The sequence below is a fragment of the Schistocerca serialis genome, chromosome 5 (assembly GCF_023864345.2).
Source record: "Schistocerca serialis cubense isolate TAMUIC-IGC-003099 chromosome 5, iqSchSeri2.2, whole genome shotgun sequence".
NCBI classification, from domain to species: domain Eukaryota; kingdom Metazoa; phylum Arthropoda; class Insecta; order Orthoptera; family Acrididae; genus Schistocerca; species Schistocerca serialis.
The window spans coordinates 263,621,759-263,644,402 of record NC_064642.1 but is presented as its reverse complement, the minus strand read 5'-3'; the positions used below and the strand labels follow the sequence as shown (position 1 = coordinate 263,644,402).

The following is a 22,644-nucleotide window of genomic DNA, read 5'->3' as shown; positions in this document are numbered from 1 at the left end:
CTCTACATCCTTACATTTGTCCTCTAGCCATCCCTGCTTAGCCATTTTGCACTTCCTGTGGATATCATTTTTGAGACATTTGTATTCCTTTTTGCCTGCTTCATTTACTGCATTTTTATATTTTCTCCTTTCATCAATTAAATTCAATATATGTTCTGTTACCCAAGGATTTCTACTAGCCCTTGTCTTTTTACCTACTTGATCCTCTGCTGCCTTCACTACTTCATCCCGCAAAGCTACCCATTCTTCTTCTACTGTATTTCTTTCCCCCATTCCTGTCAATTGTTCCCTTATGCTCTCCCTGAAACTCTGTACAACCTCTGGTTCTTTCAGTTTATCCAGGTCCCATCTCCTTAAATTCCCACCTTTTTGCAGTTTCTTCAGTTTTAATCTACAGTTCATAACCAATAGATTGTGGTCAGAGTCCACATCTGCCCCTGGAAATGTCTTACAATTTAAAACCTGGTTCCTAAATCTCTGTCTTACCATTATATAATCTATCTGATACCTTCTAGTATCTCCAGGATTCTTCCATGTATACAACCTTCTTTTATGATCCTTGAACCAAGTGTTAACTATGATTAAGTTATGCTCTGTGCAAAATTCTACCAGACAGCTTCCTCTTTACTTTCTTACCCCCCCTCCCCCCCGCCCCCCTCTATATTCACCTACTATGCTTCCTTCTCTCCCTTTTCCTACTCTCGAATTCCAGTCACCCACGACTATTTCATCAATTTCTACATTTCATCAATTTCTTTATCATCTGCAGAGCTAGTTGGCATATAAACTTGTGCTACTGTGGTAGGCATGGGCTTCGTATCTATCTTGGCCACAATAATGCACTCACTATGCTGTTGTTAGTAGCTTATCCACACTCCTATTTTTTTTATTCATTATTAAACCTACTCCTGCATTACCCCTATTTGATTTTGTATTTATAACCCTGTATTCACCTGACCAAAAGTTTTGTTCCTCCTGCCACCAAACTTCACTAATTCCCACTATATCTAACTTTAACCTATCCTTTTCCCTTTTTAAATTTTCTAACCAACCTGGCCGATTAAGGGATCTGACATTCCACACCCCGATCCGTAGAACACCAGTTTTCTTTCTCCTGATAACGACATCCTCTTGAGTAGTCCCCGCCCAGAGATCCGAATGGGGGACTATTTTACCTCCGGAATATTTTACCCAAGAGGACGCCATCATCTTTTAACCATAGCGTAAAGCTGCATGCCATCGGGAAAAAATTACAGCTGCAGTTTCCCCTTGCTTTCAGTCGTTCGCAGCACCAGCACAGGAAGGCCATTTTGGTCAGTGTTACAAGGCCAGATCAGTGAATCATCCAGACCGTTGCCCCTGCAACTACTGAAAAGGCTGCTGCCCCTCTTCAGGAACCACACGTTTGTCTGGCCTCTCAACAGATATCACTCTGTTGTGGTTGCACCTATGGTACGGCCTCCCCACCAAAGGCAGGGTCCATGGTTCATGGGGAGAAAATCATAATATAATGCTGAGAACACCCATTGGGTGAAGAGGGTATAAAAAAATGTGGTGCTCCTGAGTGGTGCTCGCAGAGCAAGAAAGGTACTAATGCACCCAATAAGTAGTGAGCAAACCCAGTGTGTCAGTGATTCTATAAATGTAAATCCTTAGATACCTAGTGTAAGACAATAATGATATATTGTAAAATTCATTTGTATGTGTTACATTGTAAGACCAGGACTATGATGAAAGATAGGATCTCCAAAATGGATTGTGTAGTTATATGAATGCTTAACAAATGCAACATATTAGCCTACCTGTGTGTCAAAGTGAAAAAAAAGAGTGAGTGCTTACCAAAATGAGAACATTTCAATTCTCATTAGAGTCGTGGGATGACAGAAATTTTACAAAAGAAAGAGTTTTGAATAAAGTAGAAAACATTGTAAACTTACCTTGACCTCAATCATTTGTCAACTTGGTGTTGAACACATGAGTTGGGTTCGATCACTGAAGTATTTGAATTATGACAGGGCACCACTACCCTGGCCTGTGAATGGTGGGCCTACTCATCGCAGCATCGATAATAATCCAAGTATGCACATCTCACAACACACCATTTTGAAGCAACATCATGAACACTTTGCCAACAAACTTAATGATAAAAAGTGAATTACTAGAAACTCAGTATACCGATGCCTCTTGTTTTAGTCATCTTCTTGTTTGTCCTGGCACCTTGAGATCTCTTGATGAAGATACACGATATAATAAGTTCCATAGTGATACAATAAAACTACGCAACAGTTGGGGATTTAACTTTTGAAACTGCCAGTTTCTTGGCATTTATGGAAAGAAAAACACTCTCATACTCTCATGCAGCCACGTGTAACACTTTGTGTGTGTAATGGGACTTACTGCATCGCACATCGTTCTGATAAATTAATTAAGCTGTATCAAACTGTTGCAAGGCAATGTAATCAACACGGTGATACGTGTGTCAATTAAAACTGAACCTCAATATTTTAAATAAACTTTTGGTTCATTTTTGTCAAAATCAGTACTTGCCTCAAAATTAACATCCAACTTAGTGCATTAAGTCCAAGTGAATCTGCAACTATTTTATCTGACTTACAGGACAGCTCAATTATGCACTGGTTTGTAATGTATTTTAAATTTAGCGTGCAAGTTTCAGTTTTCTCTAATGGGCTAAACAACTCTTTTGTAATAACTTGATCTCACATAAAGTCTAATTGGAACTGGATTTGTCTCCATCCGAGTCAAAATCATAAAAATAAATTGACTGCACAGATCAAAGAACTGTACATGCGCACTTTTGCACTCTAAGTGATAACTCGTCTCAGAGTAAAAGCCACACATAAATTCACAATTTTTCGTGCATACAAAAATCAAAACAACTTTATATTAAGCAGATAAATTATTGATTGATTAGGCAAAAATTGGCAGAAAAATGAGGCTAGTCCAGTGAAAGATTTTACTTTTTATTTTTACTTTTTATTTTTAGGATAGGGACACTCTTTGATAGCACTCATTTTCTTAGGATTTGGCCTAATACCGTCCAGTGTAATTATATGTCCTAGGAACTTCAGTTGACTTCTGGTGAATCAAGATTTCATTAAATTTACTGTTACTCCATACTCTAAGAGTTTCATAAATACTTTTTCAAGCAGATCGAGATGCTCCTCCCACGTTTTGGTAGTGATCAATAAGTCACCCCATACAAGGTAACTCTATCGAGCAAATCTCGGCCAAATACAGTGTCTAGTGCCGATATAAATACACTTCTACTAATATTTAGTCCAAATGGCATAATGCTAAATTGGTAGCTTCTGCCCATAAAAATAAAAGCAGTATACTTTCATGATTGAATAGAGATATTCGTATGCCAGTATGAACTTCTCACATCAAGGGATGTTAGGAAGTAGGCACCACTGAATTTCTGAATTAACTCATCCAAATTCTCAGGTCTTGTCTGTGCTGGTATGATTGTGTTGTTTATCTCTCTGTCATTGAGAACTAATCTTACGTCACCATTCGCTTTGAGGACTGCCAAAAGAGGGCTACAATATTCAGAATGAGAGGGCTCTATAATTCACCACTCTAACATTTTGTTAATTTCTTTGACCAAGGAACAGAATAGGAAGTGCAACAAAAAGATTTGCGTGGATAAGTGTTAATGTTGTATTAAAAAAACTGTGATTATCTCGAGACATTTGCTAAATACGGGCAGACAATTACTCAACAAGCAACACAATTTTCTCATTGACTTGCAGATAGGTATTCAGATTCAGAGGTTTTCTCCTGAATTGTAACTTGACTTATTTCTTCTCCAGTCTATTCAGTATAGAAAATATCATCAACTGAATTACAGTCAATACCAATATAGCTAACCATTAACTTCATGCAATACTGATCCGGGACGACTTTGCCCTTTATCATAGAGACTGTCAAAATGTTGCCTTCAGAGTCCAAGGTACATGTTCCTTCTTTTAAATTGATGACTGCTCCAGCATTACACAAAAAATGTACACCACAAACACATGGTATGGTCATTCTTGGAAGAATCAAAAAGGTACTGTCTATTGAAGCCCCCAACATCATAATGTTGACTCGTGCCTGCTTTGAGACCTTCTGCACTTTCGCACTAAATGCTCCAGATACAGTACATCCAGTAACAGGAAATGTAAGCACTTTTGCTTTTCTGCTAGTTTGTTTAACACAATCTTGTGTCATTACACTAATGGTTGCCCCAGTATCAATCAAAATTTCAACATCAATACCATTTATTACTGCTTTAACTACTGCCTGCAAAATTCATCCACACTTATTTGAAATGTAAGGTGTTTCTTCAATCAGTTCCTCCCTTAGGTCCAAATTGTCATTATATCTCAGTACATTCACTTTAAAATGATGCCTGCCCTCATCACCCTCTCCAGTCATCCAAGGAAGGCTTTCGATGACCGGTTCTAGTTTAATCTTTCAGTAAATGTCATGTTTGGTGGTTCATGTACTTCAACAATGCATACCGTATGGTCAGAATTTGGTGGTTGTTCCCTTCGCGACTTTATTGCTCCATTACCAAGTGATATCGGTCCTTGCAGTTGTTGTTCTTGTTGAGTTACATTTGCACCCACCCATCAAACTTCAGGTGTTGAAGGGTCTTTCTAAGGTTGTATACTATCAGGATTGTCTTCTGGGTATATATCACATCTGCGTGACTTACCGTACTGATTATTCACTCTGTCTATGCTTACGATTTGGTTTTCCTGTACTAATCTGATTCATCTGATTATTATTATTTCCATAGGTTTCTTTAGTATAATTGGTGATACATCTGTATTGATTATTGTTATTGGCTTTACTATAGCCATAAGATGTCGCTTGTCCTCCTTCATGTAGTATAGGTTTAGGATTTCTATCTCGGTTGTCATTATTGTTAATATTATTATTATTATTATTATTATGTTGTGAGGTAGACATTTGATTATTATTCCATACTCGGGCACCTACGAGTATCATATCGATCAAATCAACTACAGACAGAAACTGTTCCACGTCATACTCAGGGACATTTATAATTTTCTCACATATATGAATAGGTAATCTTCCTTTCAAAATACATATCACTTCCCAAAGGGAAATAGGATCAGTCCAGTACCTCGTTTTATTAATGTATTTTTTGAAATCCTGCCTGAATGAACCTTGTTTACTATTATAAAATTCCAGTTGGTACATCTCCTTTTGTAGCCTCTTTTGTTTGCTATTCGACCACTATTTTGCTAAGAAAAGTTTTTCAAATTCCATGCATGTATTACAATTCTCACTTGCTTCTGCAGCCCACAGTGCTGCTTCACCTGTGATCTAGGACACAATAAATCAAAGTGTATCATGTTCAGACCAACTGCGAGGAAAAATACGCTTAAAATTGTTGATGAAAAATTTTGATTGGATGTCATGTTTTTAAGTCGAAAAGGTTGGAAACTGTCTGCTTTTGAATATGCTTGTCTCAACCTTTAAAGACGACAAGTACCCTCTTTGGATAAAAGTGTCATTTTCATTTCCATAACAGTCACAAAATTTATCAGATGTATTCCCACAACAGTTACATTTTACCTCAATACAGGATTTATTATTCCTAAGCCTGCCTTTGGAATAGCTGTCATTAGTTAATATATTTCATGAAGATTTTGTTCTAAAGCCTGACAATTTACAATTTGTTTCACTTTGCCACTTAGGTAATTCTTCAATTACTTTATCCTTAATAGCCTGAAACTAACTAGTAAATAACTTGATAAGTTCCTCATTTTCAATTTGTTTTTCCTTAACTACCTCAGCTTGTTTCAAATTGAGAGTGGTATTGACTTTCTCTTCTATTTCCTTTTTTTTAACTTCTATCATGCGATTTACAGCACAGCTCGATTGTGCACTGGCGTGTTAACGTATTTTAAATCGAGCGCGCAAGTTTCAGTTTTCCCTAATGGGCTAAATAACTCTTTTGTAATTATGTGATCTCATGTAAATTCTAACTGGAACTGGATTTGTGTCCAACCGAGTCAAAATCATAAAAAAAAATTTAACTGCACAGGTCAACGAACTGTAAATGTGCACTTTTACACTCTAAGTGATAACTCATCTCAGAGTAAAAGCCACACTAAGTTCACATTTTTTTCATGTATACAAAAATCAAAACACTTTTACATTAAAGAGATAAACTATGGCATGCAATTACTAATTAAACATTTCTGACTCTGAATGAACTTCAAGAACTTGTATTTCATAATCAACAAAATTTATTGCCTGAGAGAATTGATAAAGTGGATTCAGATTACAGTCAACTCATGTCTGGATGGTGATGTCATGAATCATCACTTGTTTGGAATGAATAAAGTACCTGTATTGAAAAATACTGTCTGTTGGGTGATTTACTGACTTTTACGGCAAATTTGGTACCCCTTGCATCGCTACATCAGACAGTCTATCTGTTACTGCAATACCAATGAACTCTAAAGTGTGTGTATGGCATACACTGCATGGCATGCATGTGCTTAACCGTGCTGATAGCAGGCAACAATTACACTCCAATAAGGGGAGCAAAAACTTTGACTTTCAAATGTGCCTATTGTAAATTATTTGTGGACATAAATGTATGTATTATAACACTGACACATACTGGATAAAGAACAAATGAAAAATATGGACACCAATCAAGGTCTTTAAAATGTTTAAAAACAGAAAATTGAAGATGCTGGATTGCCTCACTACTGCATATCATCCCCAGTGATAGTGGAACACGTTAGTATACAATGGGGGGGAGGGGGGGAGGGGGGAGGAAGTTGTATAGGTGCCTACTATGAAGCTTACCTGTATAGAAAAACGAAATGTATTAATTCAATTAGGTGGCAGGTGGATGTTGCAATGATATATTAATTAATATTACACCACATTAATGTAAACTGAGAGGCCAGTGGAAAAATTAAAAATGTGCACCAGTACCTTCAAATTTTTTAGCATCATCTCTCTTGTTTTAATGCTGCCATGGTGTAAGCTTGTTCTATATGGGCCTAACAAGTAAACAAAGTGGAGAGCTTGTGAAAGGAAAGTATTTTATTTCCACGAGCTTCAAGTACACCTGTTCCCCCCTATGTGCATCACGAACAAGTCAGTCAGTCTTTGAATGCACAGGAATAATCTTCTAGAAGACAACCACCACATCACAATCAACATTGTTGTATTACAAGAGAGAAGAGGTGATTGTTGTTAATAGGAAGAGAACTCTCTAAGTTAATGATTTCAAGTTTATTTTACAGAAGATTGAATGCAGTACCTATCATCATGTCCTGCATGATGTTTGTGTAAAAGAAAGAACTTTCAACAGGTGATGTTGATTATGGTGTTATCATTATACTACTCTCTCTTGCCAAATTAATTTGTACTTTTATACATCTTCCTTGATCAGCCATGTTGTGTTTTCCATACTATCTGTTGACCTGTGCTGCAGGTCCCAAGCAGGTTGTAATCTTTGTAAGGAAACTGTGAGTGACTTCCCATGTAGCAGAATGTCAAAGGTATGCTGTCCTTGCTTAAGAACTGGATGTGGTCCTGTATTAGGAGGTTTAATGATGGGCAGATCATGTTGTTCTGAAGCATAATGTACTTGCAGTCTGCCAGTGCAGATATGTTGTTCACTATGTGGTTGCTGGAGTAGAATACTTATTTGAACGAATACTTTAGCCATAGTTTCAGTTGTAATATCAGCCAATGGCACTGCTTTTACCCAGAAAGTAAAATGATCTGTTATCAAGAGTATGTAGCAATAAATTTCTAGCTCAGGTAGAGATCCTGTCAGATCAAGGTGGACATGTTGGAGTCATCCTTGTAGTATTTGATATTTGTTACCCTTGGCATATGCATGGTTTCCTACTTTACTTTATTGCTTCATTGACAGCTAATGGAAGCTTGTGTTTGTGACTTACTGTCTGCCTTCACTTTCAGCCATACAAAATATTCCATTATTTATTTTGTAGTTGGTCATGTCCCTGGGTGATACAAGTTGTGCAGACTGTTGAAAACAGTTCCCTAAGTTTTTGTGGGACTGCTGGAGATAATCCTAATGTAGGAAACATTGTACGATAATAGAGTAGCAGTTCCAGGAATCATCATCTGCTCTATTTAGGTCCAGTCGCAGCAACTTGTAGTAATTCTTTGATTTGTCGATCCTGCTGTCATGCTGCTGTGAGCTCTTCGTAACTAATATTATTACTGCACTTATAGATGAAAGGAAATTGGACATGATGTTGTATCTCCACTTAAGATGTCAAACAGCATAGTGAACAGGTCAATAAAAGCAAGGTGGCAGGATATGCATGGCGGACATTCCTCACTCTGATTATCAATGGAGGGCACTAGTTGCTAATGATCTCTGAAAATTGTGAATGTTCTGCCTGCAGTGTCTTCTCAGAAATGCTTGTCTGATTCATAATGCATAACAGTTACTGGTCATAAGCTGACCACTTGTGTTGCAATGCCATGAGCTTATGAGAGAAATACCATAGCAGTTATTGCTCATCTGTGATTGTTTGCTGTAGAAATGCAGTAGTTTCTCTAGTGTCAGTACTTACTGGTACAGGTACCAAAGACACCAGATGTACCAATATAATGACACAGCGTAGACTTTTATTTGGTCAAATGCATAGGATGTATATGCCCCAAGAAATAAAGGAATTTTTTCATCCAAGAAAAATCTGAGAAAGCCCAGGAATTAATTTTTCATTATTTTAGTTTTCTGTTAAATTTTTATCATTTTGACTGTAAGAACTGACACTATAATAAAGAATTTTACTGTAGCCCATTACTGCAGAATAAAACTCTGGCAATAAAATATAAACAAGAGAATAACACCAAAATAAAACTTTAGTTGCCAATAAAGTGATCCATCTACAACAACAAAACATGGTTCACATGCAAGCATCTGCTGACAGGAAAATGTGTCAAATGTTTTAGGATTATCATTGTGCAATACTTCATAACAACAAACTGCTTTCAATGAGTGTGACATCACAACTGTTTGTATTTCTAACAGGTCATGGGAAAATGTTGCAAATGTTGGTTTGAGAAGCTTTACTTTCAAAGTAAATTTCCTTTTAAGTAAGATGAATTATGTTATGAGTGATAAATTGCTTAAATCGAGGGGCATTTGGCTCTCATTCAAAACCCTTTGAGGACCAGCCACGTACAAAAATTTTGGGCCCAGAAGAACAGCCATTTATGCCATTATGCAAAATGTTACTGGCGCATTTGTGTCTGATATATCTTAAAGGGTAACACATGCTATAAAAGATCAATATTATGTGTGAAAACTTAGCTTTTCTTGTAACTATAATGTATGTATATTAATTTAATCCATAACCTTTGTTATTTGTGTGCTCACACTATCTAACAATCATGTTGGTATTGGCTGACTACATCATATTTCATATGCTCTGAATATCTGCTGTCATTGGCTGGTGAGATCACATGATGTGAGCTATAATTGGCTGACGAAAGCACATTACCATTTTATTTTCAGTGTTTTAGAAGCTACCACGCTGTATTTGGTGGACTTAATATTTATACGTTTGTAATATGGAAATATGCAATGTACATGCTGCCACACATCAAAGATATTTCCAGCTGGCTTTGTTCCTTAAAGTGCTGGGAAGTTCTACAGTGGTGCACAAAACTTTTATCATGAAAAGGATTGAAAAGTTTAACAGCTCCAAGAGCAAGTATATTGTTGTTTTACATGGAAAAAATGTACTTTCACCTGAAGTACTCTATATTTTCACCTGGGAAATAGTGTATTTTTAACTGGTAAACCTGGAAAATTTTGGGAATTATTTTTCATTATCCACATGTACACCTTGAATGCATGTCAGGTCTTACTGGGCCATGGCACTATTTGTTTGCTGTGAGCATTCCTTCCAGCCACTGACCTAGTCAATGCGACTTGAAATTTGGCAGCCTGGGATATATTACGATGGTGGAAACTGATCATGCTGAGGAAACATCTCAGTCTGTCAAAGTCTTTTTGGCCTAAGCATCTGACAGAGAAGGTCTTTGTGTTTCTGTATAGGTTTATTATCCATCTGTGTCACAGAATGTCCTGGAAAGATGACTTGTTGTTTATGGATTTGACATTTTTTGCCAATCATGAATGTCCCGGATCATTCCTAAGAGTAAAAATTATGGAGGGTGTTCTTTGGAAATGTGGGTTGACACAAAAATTTGTAGGATATTGTCCAGGTAAGAAAAGCAAAATGAGAATTTATGACATTAACAGAATCTTCCATCGGTTCTTGGTAGAACAACATTATAATAAATGAAAAGCACCAGTTGACCTAGTAAATAAGTTAAAAGGTATATCTGTCTCACACAGTGATAAATTAATATCCTTTGATGACTGCAGTTTGTTTTCCAACATACCAGTGGTGGAATGCATTGATATTCTGACAGAGCTGATGCATAAGTTTAATGTCAATCCTGTGGAACTGAATGACTTGGGGACTGGACATTCAGACATGCTTGGCACAGAACTTTCAGACATGCTTGGCACAGAACTATTTCCAGTTCCAAGGGACTCTTTATAAACAATTAGATGGCTTAGCTGTGGGTTCCCACTTAGTCCACTGTTGGCTGAAATATTTATGGACCATTTTGAATAACATTTTCTAAAAACAGAACCTTTGAGTGCAAATATCAAATACTGGTTTAGATATGTAGATGATATCCTGTGTATATGGGCTGGTGCTACTAGGCAAGTCAACACATTTTTTAAAAATCTAAACAGTTAACATAAAAATATTCAGTTCACAATGGAGATTGTCAACAAATCCATAAACTTCTTAGATCTCATCACTGACATCAGTACACATACACATTATTTCAGAATATGTAGGAAAACTATGACTACAGACACAGTAAGACCACAGTAATACCTTCTTGCTCACAACAACGCACAGCTCACAAACATGCAGCATTCCACTCAATGGTACACCATCTCATATCTATCCCCATGTCCAGAGATGGTTTTAAAGCAGAGTTAGATACAATAAAATTTATTTCCACAGCCAATGGCTACAGTCCAGTTCTTATTGACCACATCTTGCACAGGAAACAAAAACTGAAAATTATACTCCTTCCCTATGCCCCACCTGCTTTCCCATCCACTGTCTGCAAGAAATGGTGTACACTACCATATCTAGGTGAGGTATCACAGATTGTAGCCAAAGCACAGAAAGCCTGCAAGAATAGGCTTTCCTACTATGTTAAGAACATAACAGCCCAGTGTATTTTTAATAGCAAAGATAAGACCCATTTTTAGCCAACAGTGGGGTATACAAAATCACCTCTTCTGATTATGACAAATTTTACTTCAGTCAGTCAGGCAGAGACATAGCAACTAAGTTGGCTGAACATGAATGCAGCTGGAGGTTGCAGAATTCTGACTCCACATTTGCTGAGCGTGTACTGAGTGAGGGTCACAGCTACCAGCCAGTGTCCTATGTACTTCACTTAGCAAACAAAGGCCAGAAACTCAACCTGCTGGAAGCCCTGGAAATTAACAAACATCTTGCACACAGTCCAGATCTAATCCTAAATGACCAGACACAGCTCAACACCTCCCTTCTCCTAAACTTCATATAATCATCTCTGTTGTTCATTACTTCCCACATTGTCTGTTCCTACATATTTCCATTTTCCTGTATTCCTTAAGTTCTTTTGTTTTATTGAAGTTGTCTGTGTATTCCATATAGACTAGTTTCAATTGTTAAGGCTTTCTTTTAACTGGTACTTATATTACTGTCCATGTTTAACACCTCTTGCAGTTGTCTCATCAAATATTGTTTGTATTTTACTTGTTTCATTTATTTAATGCAAACTGTTACATAGCCACAGTTTTGAATATTATGTTAATGTTAAAGTGCAGTACCACCACACTCTCAAAGATTGCATTTACTGTATGTTCCCTCAAATGCCTCCATTTTCCTGCATTTATTTATTTGTGTTATCTTATTGATATTACTTAAGTTCCTTATGTATTCTGTAGTTACATTGATAATTGTTTCTTCTTTTAATTGGTTTATGTATCACTCTCCATGTTTTATACATCATGATGTAGCCTCGTCAAGTACTAATTTTATTTTATTTTATTAGTTTTGTTTATTAATAGAAACTGTTATGTAGGCATGCTGTTCCTATTTTGTGATAAAGTTTTTCCTGTCTAAACCATTTTTATTTATTTACTGTTCAATTTTTTACTTCTTCATTGCATTATCACCACACTGTATGTTCCTGCTGAAGTCTAGACACGTTACTTCTCTTACAACATTGTTTGCAAACATTGTAACTTCTTTGGTGACAGTACTCAGTAAATGTCTGAAGATGGCCTCGTAAGCCGAAAAGCCCGTTAACATAATAAAAGTAATGTTGTAGATAATTTATGGATGACTATATTTACAAAATGTTGTTTAATATGAGTGGCATTGTTTGACCCAAATGGCTTAATTATCACAGTTTTTGGAATGTATTTAAGGGTTATTGGGATTTGCAGATATGCTGTCTCACAATCTAACATGCTGAATATGAAGACACATGCTTAGGTGGTAAAGAGTCTAGTAATCCCCACACAGGTGCTATGAATTGCCTTTTTTTGCCAATAAATGTGTGGAAGATGCCCACAGGCTATGTAAATGGCATACTGTATCTGTTTGCAGTAATTCATCGATAGCAGCCTGTTAGGCAGTGGGAAAAAACATGGTGTTTGTTCTTTAATTTTGTAAGTTGAAAGGTTTGGTAGTCTTGTTCAATTTTTAGATATCATAGACTTTTACAATGGCCAGAAAACTCTTGGTGTGGACATCCAGAAAGTGATGGAGAATGTACAGTCTGTAGTCTTCATAACACAGGTCTACTTCTCAGCTCACCTAAACTGAAATAAAATGTTCTAACTCCCTGCAAGGGAGTCAGGAACAATGATGATAAATAAAAGCCTACTGTTGTTTAATGGAGCAGTATATTATGGTCCATGTCCACACGCACAAGAAACTGGTTCTTCAAATAATTTATGTTTCCTATCGTGCTCACCACTCAAAATGGTTCAGAGACGATTTCTACTGTTGGTTCCCATTTGAGAAAAGTAAGCTGTTCACCTTGAAAGTGAAGAGTAATCTCAGACCACACCAACCCCACACACAAAACAGGACACTGGTAATGAAGCACAGGCTATCCAGATGAAACCTTAATCCAAGTAAGTTCACTTTTATATAGGTTCACCAGATTTATCCTTAGACCAAAACAAAATAATGTCATCCATTATTAACACCATCCAAGGCATGTGCTTGTGCAAACAGATTCACAGTGGAGCATAGCACATAGTATGACTGACAAAAGTCGATTAACCTCTCAGGTGCAGTCACCTGGTTGTTTATATATACTCAGTGTGGATGGTGTCAGTGGCCTTGCCACAGTGGTACACTGGTTCCTGTCATATCACCAAAGTTAAGTGCTGTTGGGGTTGGCTAGCACTTGGGTGGGTGACCATCCGGTCTGCTGAGTGCTGTTGGCAAGTGGAGTGCACTCAGCCTTTGTGAGGCCAATTGAAGAGCTACTTGATTGGGAAGTAGTGTCTCCAGTCATGAAAACTGTCAGCAGGCGGAGAGTGGTGTGCTGACCACATGCTCCTCCATATCCACATCCAGTGATGCCTATGGGCTGAGGATGACACAGCAGTCGGTTGGTACTGTTGATCCTTCAAGGTCTGTTTGGATGGACTTTGGTCTAATTCAGTGGGGATGGTGAAGAAAACACTTGCTTCAAAACTGTGTCCAGGTCAGGACTAACAGTGATTCCAAATTTTCAGAAAGTGTCACTGCACTTTATTTATGTTCCATAAAAGTCTTATCCCAATAACTCTTAAATTTTGAACTCCACAATTTTCCTGCTGGAACTGAAGATAGGTGGTGACCTTTGAACTGACTCTGTTTTAATTCTGTACATTCTAAAATTTACAATATTATTTTGAAAATTGGTGCAGCTTCATAATTACATATAATGAATATAGTGGTGCTGTCTTGGCTTTGTAACTTAATAACAAAGATTGGTTAATCCAATCTTTTTATGAAATTTAGCTATGAAAATTGGTTTTTCCTTAACAGTTAAAAAACAGATGAGGTATCTTCATGAAAACTTCTACCATATATTTCTTTTTTAAACTGAATCTAATTCCAGAAGTAGAACTAATATTATGCCCATCTTAGAATTTTACAAAAGGTGGATTTTTTAAGTAACTAATTAGCAAACCACTTTGAGATTTGCATTATTTAACCTTTTCATAGTCTTACATAATATGACCAAGTTTTGAAACGATATTTAAATGTTTAATTTAATGTAAGTATATGGTGCAATCTCATTGTTGGTGGCTCATGCATACATCAGGCTCTCTGTGGGACTGACCTCGGCTGAGTGGCTAGGAAAAATCAATTCTTTACTTGCGTCACTAGTGCTGGCATGCTTCCCTATAAGCCTTAGTGGCTTGTAAATTGTCTGGAGCTAGCTGGTGAGCCTTATGAAAAATTGGTGGCCCTGGCGTAGTGTTTATCCTATGGACTGTATAACTTTTAATACCTCTCTTTTTGCTAAGAATACTTGTAATGCTGGGGTCTCTGATAACATTGGGGGTGGTAGCATGTGAACTGTTATTTGCTTTTTTGGTACAGACACATATGATGGAGCAAGGTTCCTCATGGGTTACCTGTGTATTGTGCTCTCCTCCCTGCATGTGATTTCACTTGATAACGGCTCCTCTGGTTAGTCGCACCCATCACTCACTGTTGTTACAGCTTCACTTTGTGTATGATCCACAAATTATTTTCTAGGATGAGCTCTTTTGTTTTTGAATTTCCTTGTTTGTACCACTCCCTGTTCCGTGTAAGGCTTTTTGATTTTAAATGTAGGTTTTCCCTATTTATTTTTTGTTTTTGTTTCCTTTTATCTTTATACCTCTTGTGCATAGCTTCTAGATCTGTTTTCAAAGAATTCTTCAGTTGGTTGTTGGTCATTATTTTGGAATCTGCAGATAGCATGATCGCAGATCGAATGCATGTAGGCATTGTGAGGATGAATCCTATTAATCCTATTACTACTTCTGGTATTTCAAAGTGGTGCAGGTGGACTAATAAAAGCACATGGAGCGATGTTTCACAGGTATGAATTACCAGGACAGAAGGAGTTTTCAATGTGAGCAGTGTCCAGTGGTTGTAGAACACGATGAATCAATTTTAAAATCACTGAGGGACTCAAACTGTCATACAGTGTCCACGCAAATGATCCTTATTGTTGATGCAAGGAGAAGGTTTTAGAAGCTCATTACTTTCAATTTTCATGACATTCATTGCCCGTGCAATTTCATTAAAAACACTTAAAGAGCCACACTTGAAGTCAGAATACTGGTAAAATTGTCCAGGGAAACATTGCTCATTGTAACAGGCCATTGTCATTTTGAAGCACTCCATTGCGTATGTTGAGTTTTTCCAAAAATGATTTGCATGCTTGCTGTGTGTCTTTCTATGGGAGTTCCAGGTACGCTGGTACCAGTAATCACACTCAAACCAATTGCTAAATAAGCTTGGTGATATTACTGAGTATATACACAATACATTAACAACTTGAGCAGCAAAGAATTAATTGACTCACACCTCTTGCTAAAGATACAATTCAGTGCAGAGAAAATGTCTGACAAAGGTAGTTGCAACCAACAGATCATCACTTGGAGGCAAAGTCCCCTCTGATGTATACAGAATAGAAATTTATTCCTATCACTGAACAACTTATCCATGACTATTTCCAAATCAATGTTGAAGACCAGCCAGTAACTTGGTACACCTATCTCTTACTGTCAGGCAACAATTTCTGTTGGTGTAAGAACCATTTACCCATCGTAGTTCAGAGGGTATGGCATCATAAACAATGATATGTGTGGAAAACTGCCGCATTTAGAACAATGTTTAAATTGATTAGGTCCATGCTACCAACTCTATTTGGAATAAATTTTGCAGATAGTATCCACATATGCTGCTAAGTGGATTTACAAAATCACATCATGGTACCACATAGTTCAAGAGATAACATGTCAGAAACACTGATATGCATGAAGAACTGCCGCCGTGTGCATGACGTTTAAATTTATCATTTTTTTGATACTAACTCTGTTCATGACAAATTCTGCAGACAGTATCCACATACGACATTGAACATACTTACAAAATTATATCATTGTATGACACATAGATCATGAGCTATAAGGTCATAAACAATGAGATGCATGAAAAATTGTCACATCATACATTATATTTAAATTTATTACTTCATTGCTAAGAACTCTACTTGCAAAATATTTCGTAGACAGTTTTCACATATGCCGCTGAATGTACCTACACAAATATATCATTGTGTGGCACATACTTCAAGAGACATGGTGTTATGAACACAGAGATGTATGAAAAAATGCTGCATGATGCATGAAGTTTTAATACATTTATTCTTTACTATTAAGACATTCCTGCAGTCAAGTCAGCTTAAGGAAACCCCTGACACTGGGCAGCACTTCTGAGAGGTTTCAAATGTGAAGCACAAATGGCTACAGGAAAAAACAATCGCTGTCTATAGAGCTACGAAGAGATGTTGCTATACAGTCATTTACATAATCGTGTTTTAGACACACGAAGTAGCTGCACCCAGTGTGCAGAAACTGTCTGGGATATTACACTGCAAACAGTTCATTTTTTTATTTTTGTTTCTAATAGAAAATTGGCAAAATGAGTACCTGGGCAGTGCCTGGTTTTTCAGCTCGTATATACATAATGATAACATTACTTGGGTGGATACTTTAATTTAGAATTCACATCATTTTCATTCTTGTGTGCCCTTATTTCTCCTCCTATTAACAACAAATAGTTTTGATCATAATGATATAACTCATTTATTCCAGTATATTTCTAACTACAAGTGCTGGTTGCAATCATATTGCTCTACTACAGGCAGATAAAAAGACATGAAAAATAATTAAGATGTATTTTACCATCTGTCATACATATTCTAATTAATATAATACCTCTAATAGTTATATTTTTCTTTTGACAGTGATATTCTACTTTTTTAAAGACTTTGACCTTAACACTCGAGTATGCTTCTCTACCATACTACACAACACAACACCTCAACCACAAGTTCATTCTCATATCCTAACACAAGTGGTCACATAGTAACCACATCATCATTACATCCATATCAACAAGTGCATCATCATTCCCAAGTAACGTAACCATGGCTTCATCATCATTTCATCTCACATAATATTCTCATAATAAGCCGCAAATTCCACCATAATCATCTCCCAAATAACTGCTGTAGTATAAGAGTAGTATGCCCATTCCTTACACCATAGTTCCACAGTATTAATACAGTTATTCCACTTTCACATTTACTGCCTGTCAGTAGTGTGGTGTGCAAATGGCCTGTTCATATCACATAAACTTACTCCAAACTTTGACATACCTTAAGTTTACTATAGACATACTGAGATATTAAGATAGAAGGTATTTCTTTTGTTTAAAGCTAATGAAAACAAAACTGATGTTCTCTCGCTACAGTATAATATCACATACAGTATAACACCCTAGTCCTGTCTACTCTGTACGTGACACCTATACCTACCATGTATAAGCCACTTACAGTCAAGTGAATGAGTAATGACAGATCCCATACTTCCTGCAGAGGAGATAAGATCTACAGGAGATGACAGAATTTAATATACCTTTGGTACCTCCAGTACACAACATTCATAAATTTTCTCAGCACAAAAATTCGGAGCAGCTGCCAATCATTTGACATTAGTCAGGGCAATTTCCAGTTGCTTATGAGCATTAACTAACCCACCCTATGATCAGCACTAGCATTCAGAGTAGGGCTGCATTGTGGTTGGTGCAATGTTTTGAGGACAGTGAACTGCTACTGTTACAGTTACGACAACAGAAGCAAAAAATTGTAAGATAGTTTCTCATGGCCATTATTTTAAAAGTTTGTACTTCTATGATTTCCGTACATTAATTACAATTATTTGTATGCCTTGCAGATGGGGTGCATTCAAGATGTATATACAATACTAGAAGTAAGAAATTTTATAATAGTAATGATAATAAATGGTTTGGTGATCTCAAAACTGACGTCAAAAACCACAAACTCTTCAGTTCCCAAACTCAAAAATGTCAATTTGACCAAGAGGAAAAATGAAAGGAAGCCCAAAAGAACATAATGAAAAACAAATGAGCAAGAAGGAGGGCAAATACACACCTCTAAGTACTCAGCATAATCCTAAAGACATTATTCACAAATGATAATAATTAATGTTAACTGATAAAGAGACAGACAAATAATTTTGTGAAAATTTATCTGTAAGAAGAATGTAGTGGATATCATTATACTGTAGTATTGTTTGAGATATAGCTATTAATGATAATTTTTTTATAAACTAAGAGAGCAACAGAAAGTATTATTGCAAATGTGATAGTATTTTATATTTTTCAGTTTAATTGTTCTTCATTGGCAACTTAAAGAAATAAAATATTACATCTAGAACTTAGCGGTAGCTTTTCGCTGGTACAAAATTAAATTTATGGCAAGAAATGCTTCCAAAAAACCTCATCTGTTATGAAGGCACCAAGATAATTGTTAACTGAATATGAGTTGAGAGTGGTGATGTCCATATTTCGTAGAAGAACAGTAGCATAACTCTTTGACTGCTGGCAGTATGTGAACTATGCTGTTTCTTGGAAAGCCAGCCATTTTTATGGATTTTTGATATTTTTTATTGTGTAACTGACAAACATTTAACTAGGATATTTCCTGCATTACATTTTTCCAGTTTCTTTGAATCTTTAGTTCTTTTTCTTTATATTTTTAATAAATGTCAGTTTTTACAAAAACTGTAAAAGTGTACCAGAGTCAAACTTTAATTATCATTCTAACCCTAATAATGTACCATGCTTCTTCCAATAACTGAAAACTTACATCCTCAAACAATAATTATCAATATATCTAAAAACAGAGATGATGTGACTTACCAAACGAAAGTGCTGGCAGGTCGATAGACACACAAACAAACACAAACATACACACAAAATTCAAGCTTTCGCAACCAACGGTTGCTTCATCAGGAAAGAAGGAAGGAGAGGGAAAGACGAAAGGATGTGGGTTTTAAGGGAGAGGGTAAGGAGTCATTCCAATCCCGGGAGTGGAAAGACTTACCTTAGGGGGAAAAAAGGACAGCTATACACTCGCACACACACACATATCCATCCCCACATACACAGACATAAGCAGACATTTGTAAAGGCAAATAGTTTGGGCAGAGATATCAGTCAAGGCGGAAGTACAGAGGCAAAGATGTTGTTGAAAGACAGGTGAGGTATGAGTGGTGGCAACTTGAAATTAGCGGAGCTTGAGGCCTGGCGGATAACGAGAAGAGAGGATATACTGAAGGGCAAGTTCCCATCTCCGGAGTTCTACCAGGTTGGTGTTAGTGGGAAGTATCCAGATAACCTGGATGGCATAACACTGTGCCAAGATGTGCTGGCCTTGCACCAAGGCATGTTTAGCCACAGGGTGATCCTCATTACCATCAAACACTGTATGCCTGTGTCCATTCATGCGAATGGACAGTTTGTTGCTGGTCATTCCCACACAGAAAGCTTCACAGTGTAGGCAGGTCAGTTGGTAAATCACGTGGGTGCTTTAACACGTGGCTCTGCCTTTGATCATGTACACCTTCCGGGTTACAGGACTGGAGTAGGTGGTGGTGGGAGAGTGCATGTGACAAGTTTTACACCGGGGGCGGTTACAAGGGTAGGAGCCAGAGGGTAGGGAAGGTGGTTTGGGGATTTCATAGGGATGAACTAAGAGGTTACGAAGGTTAGGTGAATGGCGGAAAGACACTCTTGGTGGAGTGGGGAGGATTTCATGAAGGATGAATCTCATTTCAGGGCAGGATTTGAGGTAGTCGTATACCTGCTGGAGAGCCACATTCAGAGTCTGATCCAGTCCCGGAAAGTATCCTGTCACAAGTGGGGGCACTTTTGTGGTTCTTCTGTGGGAGGTTCTGGGTTTGAGGGGATGAGGGGATGAGGAAGTGGCTCTGGTTATTTGCTTCTGTACCAGGTCAGGAGGGTAGTTGCGGGATGCAAAAGCTGTTGTCAGGTTGTTGGTGTAATGGTTCAGGGATTCTGGACTGGAGCAGATTCATTTGCCACGAAGACCTAGGCTGTAGGGAAGGGATCGTTCGATGTGGAATGGGTGGCAGGTGTCATAATGGAGGTACTGTTGCTTGTTGGTGGGTTTGATGTGGACGGACGTGTGAAGCTGGCCATTGAACAGATGGAGGTCAACATCAAGGAATGTGGCATGGGATTTGGAGGAGGACCAGGTGAATCTGATGGAACCAAAGGAGTTTAGGTTGGAGAGGAAATTCTGGAGTTCTTCTTCACTGTGAGTCCAGATCATGAAGATGTCATCAATAAATCTGTAACAAACTTTGGGTTGGCAGGCCTGGGTAACCACGAAGGCTTCCTCTAAGCTACCCATGAATAGGTTGGCGTATGAAGGGGCCATCCTGGTACCCATGGCTGTTCCCTTTAATTGTTGGTATGTCTGGCCTACAAAAGTGAAGAAGTTGTGGGTCAGGATGAAGCTGGCTAAGGTAATGAGGAAAGAGGTTTTAGGTAGGGTGGCAGGTGATCAGTGTGAAAGGAAGTGCTCCATCACAGCGAGGCCCTGGGCGTGCAGAATATTTGTGTATAAGGAAGTGGCATCAATGGTTACAAGGATGGTTTCCGGGGGTAACAGATTGGGTAAGGTTCCCAGGCGTTCGAGAAAGTGTTTGGTGTCTTTGATGAAGCATGGGAGACTGCATGTAATGGGTTGAAGGTGTTGATCTACGTAGGCAGAGATACGTTCTGTGGGGGCTTGGTAACCAGCTACAATGGGGCGGGCGGGATGATTGGGTTTGTGAATTTTAGGAAGAAGGTAGAAGGTAGGGGTGCGGGGTGTCAGTGGGGTCAGGAGGTTGATGGTATCATGTGAAAGGTTTTGTAAGGGGCCTAAGGTTCTGAGTATTCCTTGAAGCTCCGCCTGGACATCAGGAATGGAATTACCTTGGCAAACTTTGAATGTGGTGTTGTCTGAAAGCTGATGCAGTCCCTCAGCCACATACTCCCGACGATCAAGTACCACGGTCGTGGAACTCTTGTCCGCTGGAAGAATGACGATGGATCCGTCAGCCTTCAGATCACGGATAGCTTGGGCTTCAGCAGTGGTGATGTTGGGAGTAGGATTAAGGTTTTTCAAGAAGGATTTAGAGGCAAGGCTGGAAGTCAGAAATTCCTGGAAGGTTTGGAGAGGGTGATTTTGAGGAAGAGGAGGTGGGTCCCACTGTGATGGAGGACGGAACTGTTCCAGGCAGGGTTCAATTTGTATAATGTCTTTGGAAGTTGGATCATTAGGAGTAGGATTAGGATCATTTTTCTTTGTGGCAAAGTGATATTTCCAGCACAGAGTATGAATGTAGGACAGTAAATCTTTGATGAGGGCTGTTTGGTTGAATCTGGGAGTGGGGCTGAAGGTGAAGCCTTCGGATAGGACAGAGGTTTCGGATTGGGAGAGAGGTTTGGAGGAAAGGTTAACTACTGAATTAGGGTGTTGTGGTTCCAGATTGTGTTGATTGGAATTTTGAGGTTTTGGAGGGAGTGGAGCTGGAAGTGGGAGATTGAGTAGATGGGAGAGATTGGGTTTGTGTGCAATGAGAGGAGGTTGATGTTTGCTGGAAAGGTTGTGGAGGGTGAGTGAGTTGCCTTTCCGGAGGTGGGAAACCAGGAGATTGGATAGTTTTTTGAGGTGGAGGGTGGCATGCTGTTCTAATTTGCGGTTGGCCTGTAGGAGGATGCTCTGAACAGCTGGTGTGGATGTGGGAGAGGAAAGATTGAGGACTTTTATTAAGGATAGGAGTTGACGGGTGTGTTCATTGGCTGAGTTGATGTGTATGTGAAGGATTAGGTGGGTGAGGGCAATGGATTGTTCAGTTTGGAACTGGTATAGGGACTGATGGAAAAAAGGGTTGCCAGAATTTCCTCTCCAACCTCAACTCCATTGGTTCCATCAGATTCATCTGGTCCTACTCCAAATCCCATACCACTTTACTTGACGTTGACCTCCATCTGTCCAATGGCAAGCTTCACATGTTCGTCCACGTCAAACCCACCAACAAGCAACAGTAGCTCCATTATGACACCTGCCACCCATTCACATCTAACGGTCCCTTCCCTACAGCCTAGGTCTTCATGGCAAACGAATCTGCTCCAGTCCGGAATCCCTGAACCATTACACCAACAACCTGACAACATCCTTCGCATCCCACAACTACCCTCCCGACCTGGTACAGAAGTAAATAACCAGAGCCACTTCCTCATCCCCTCAAACCCAGAACCTCCCACAGAAGAACCACAAAAGTGCCCCCACTTGTGACAGGATATTTTCCGGGACTGGATCAGACTCTGAATGTGG

At 38.4% G+C, this 22,644-nt stretch overlaps 1 protein-coding gene across 1 annotated transcript in view; it reads left to right on the top strand.

Annotated features, from left to right (window-relative positions):
- The window catches only part of LOC126481669 (uncharacterized), a 266,931-nt gene extending 248,443 nt beyond the window's left edge, over window positions 1-18,488 (top strand). Inside the window, exon 8 of the mRNA XM_050105597.1 lies at window positions 18,167-18,488. Within this exon, the coding sequence (XP_049961554.1) occupies window positions 18,167-18,324 (158 nt within the window). The 3' untranslated portion in view covers window positions 18,325-18,488. The remainder of the gene's footprint in view (window positions 1-18,166) is intronic.
- Window positions 18,489-22,644: the final 4,156 nt, after the last annotated feature.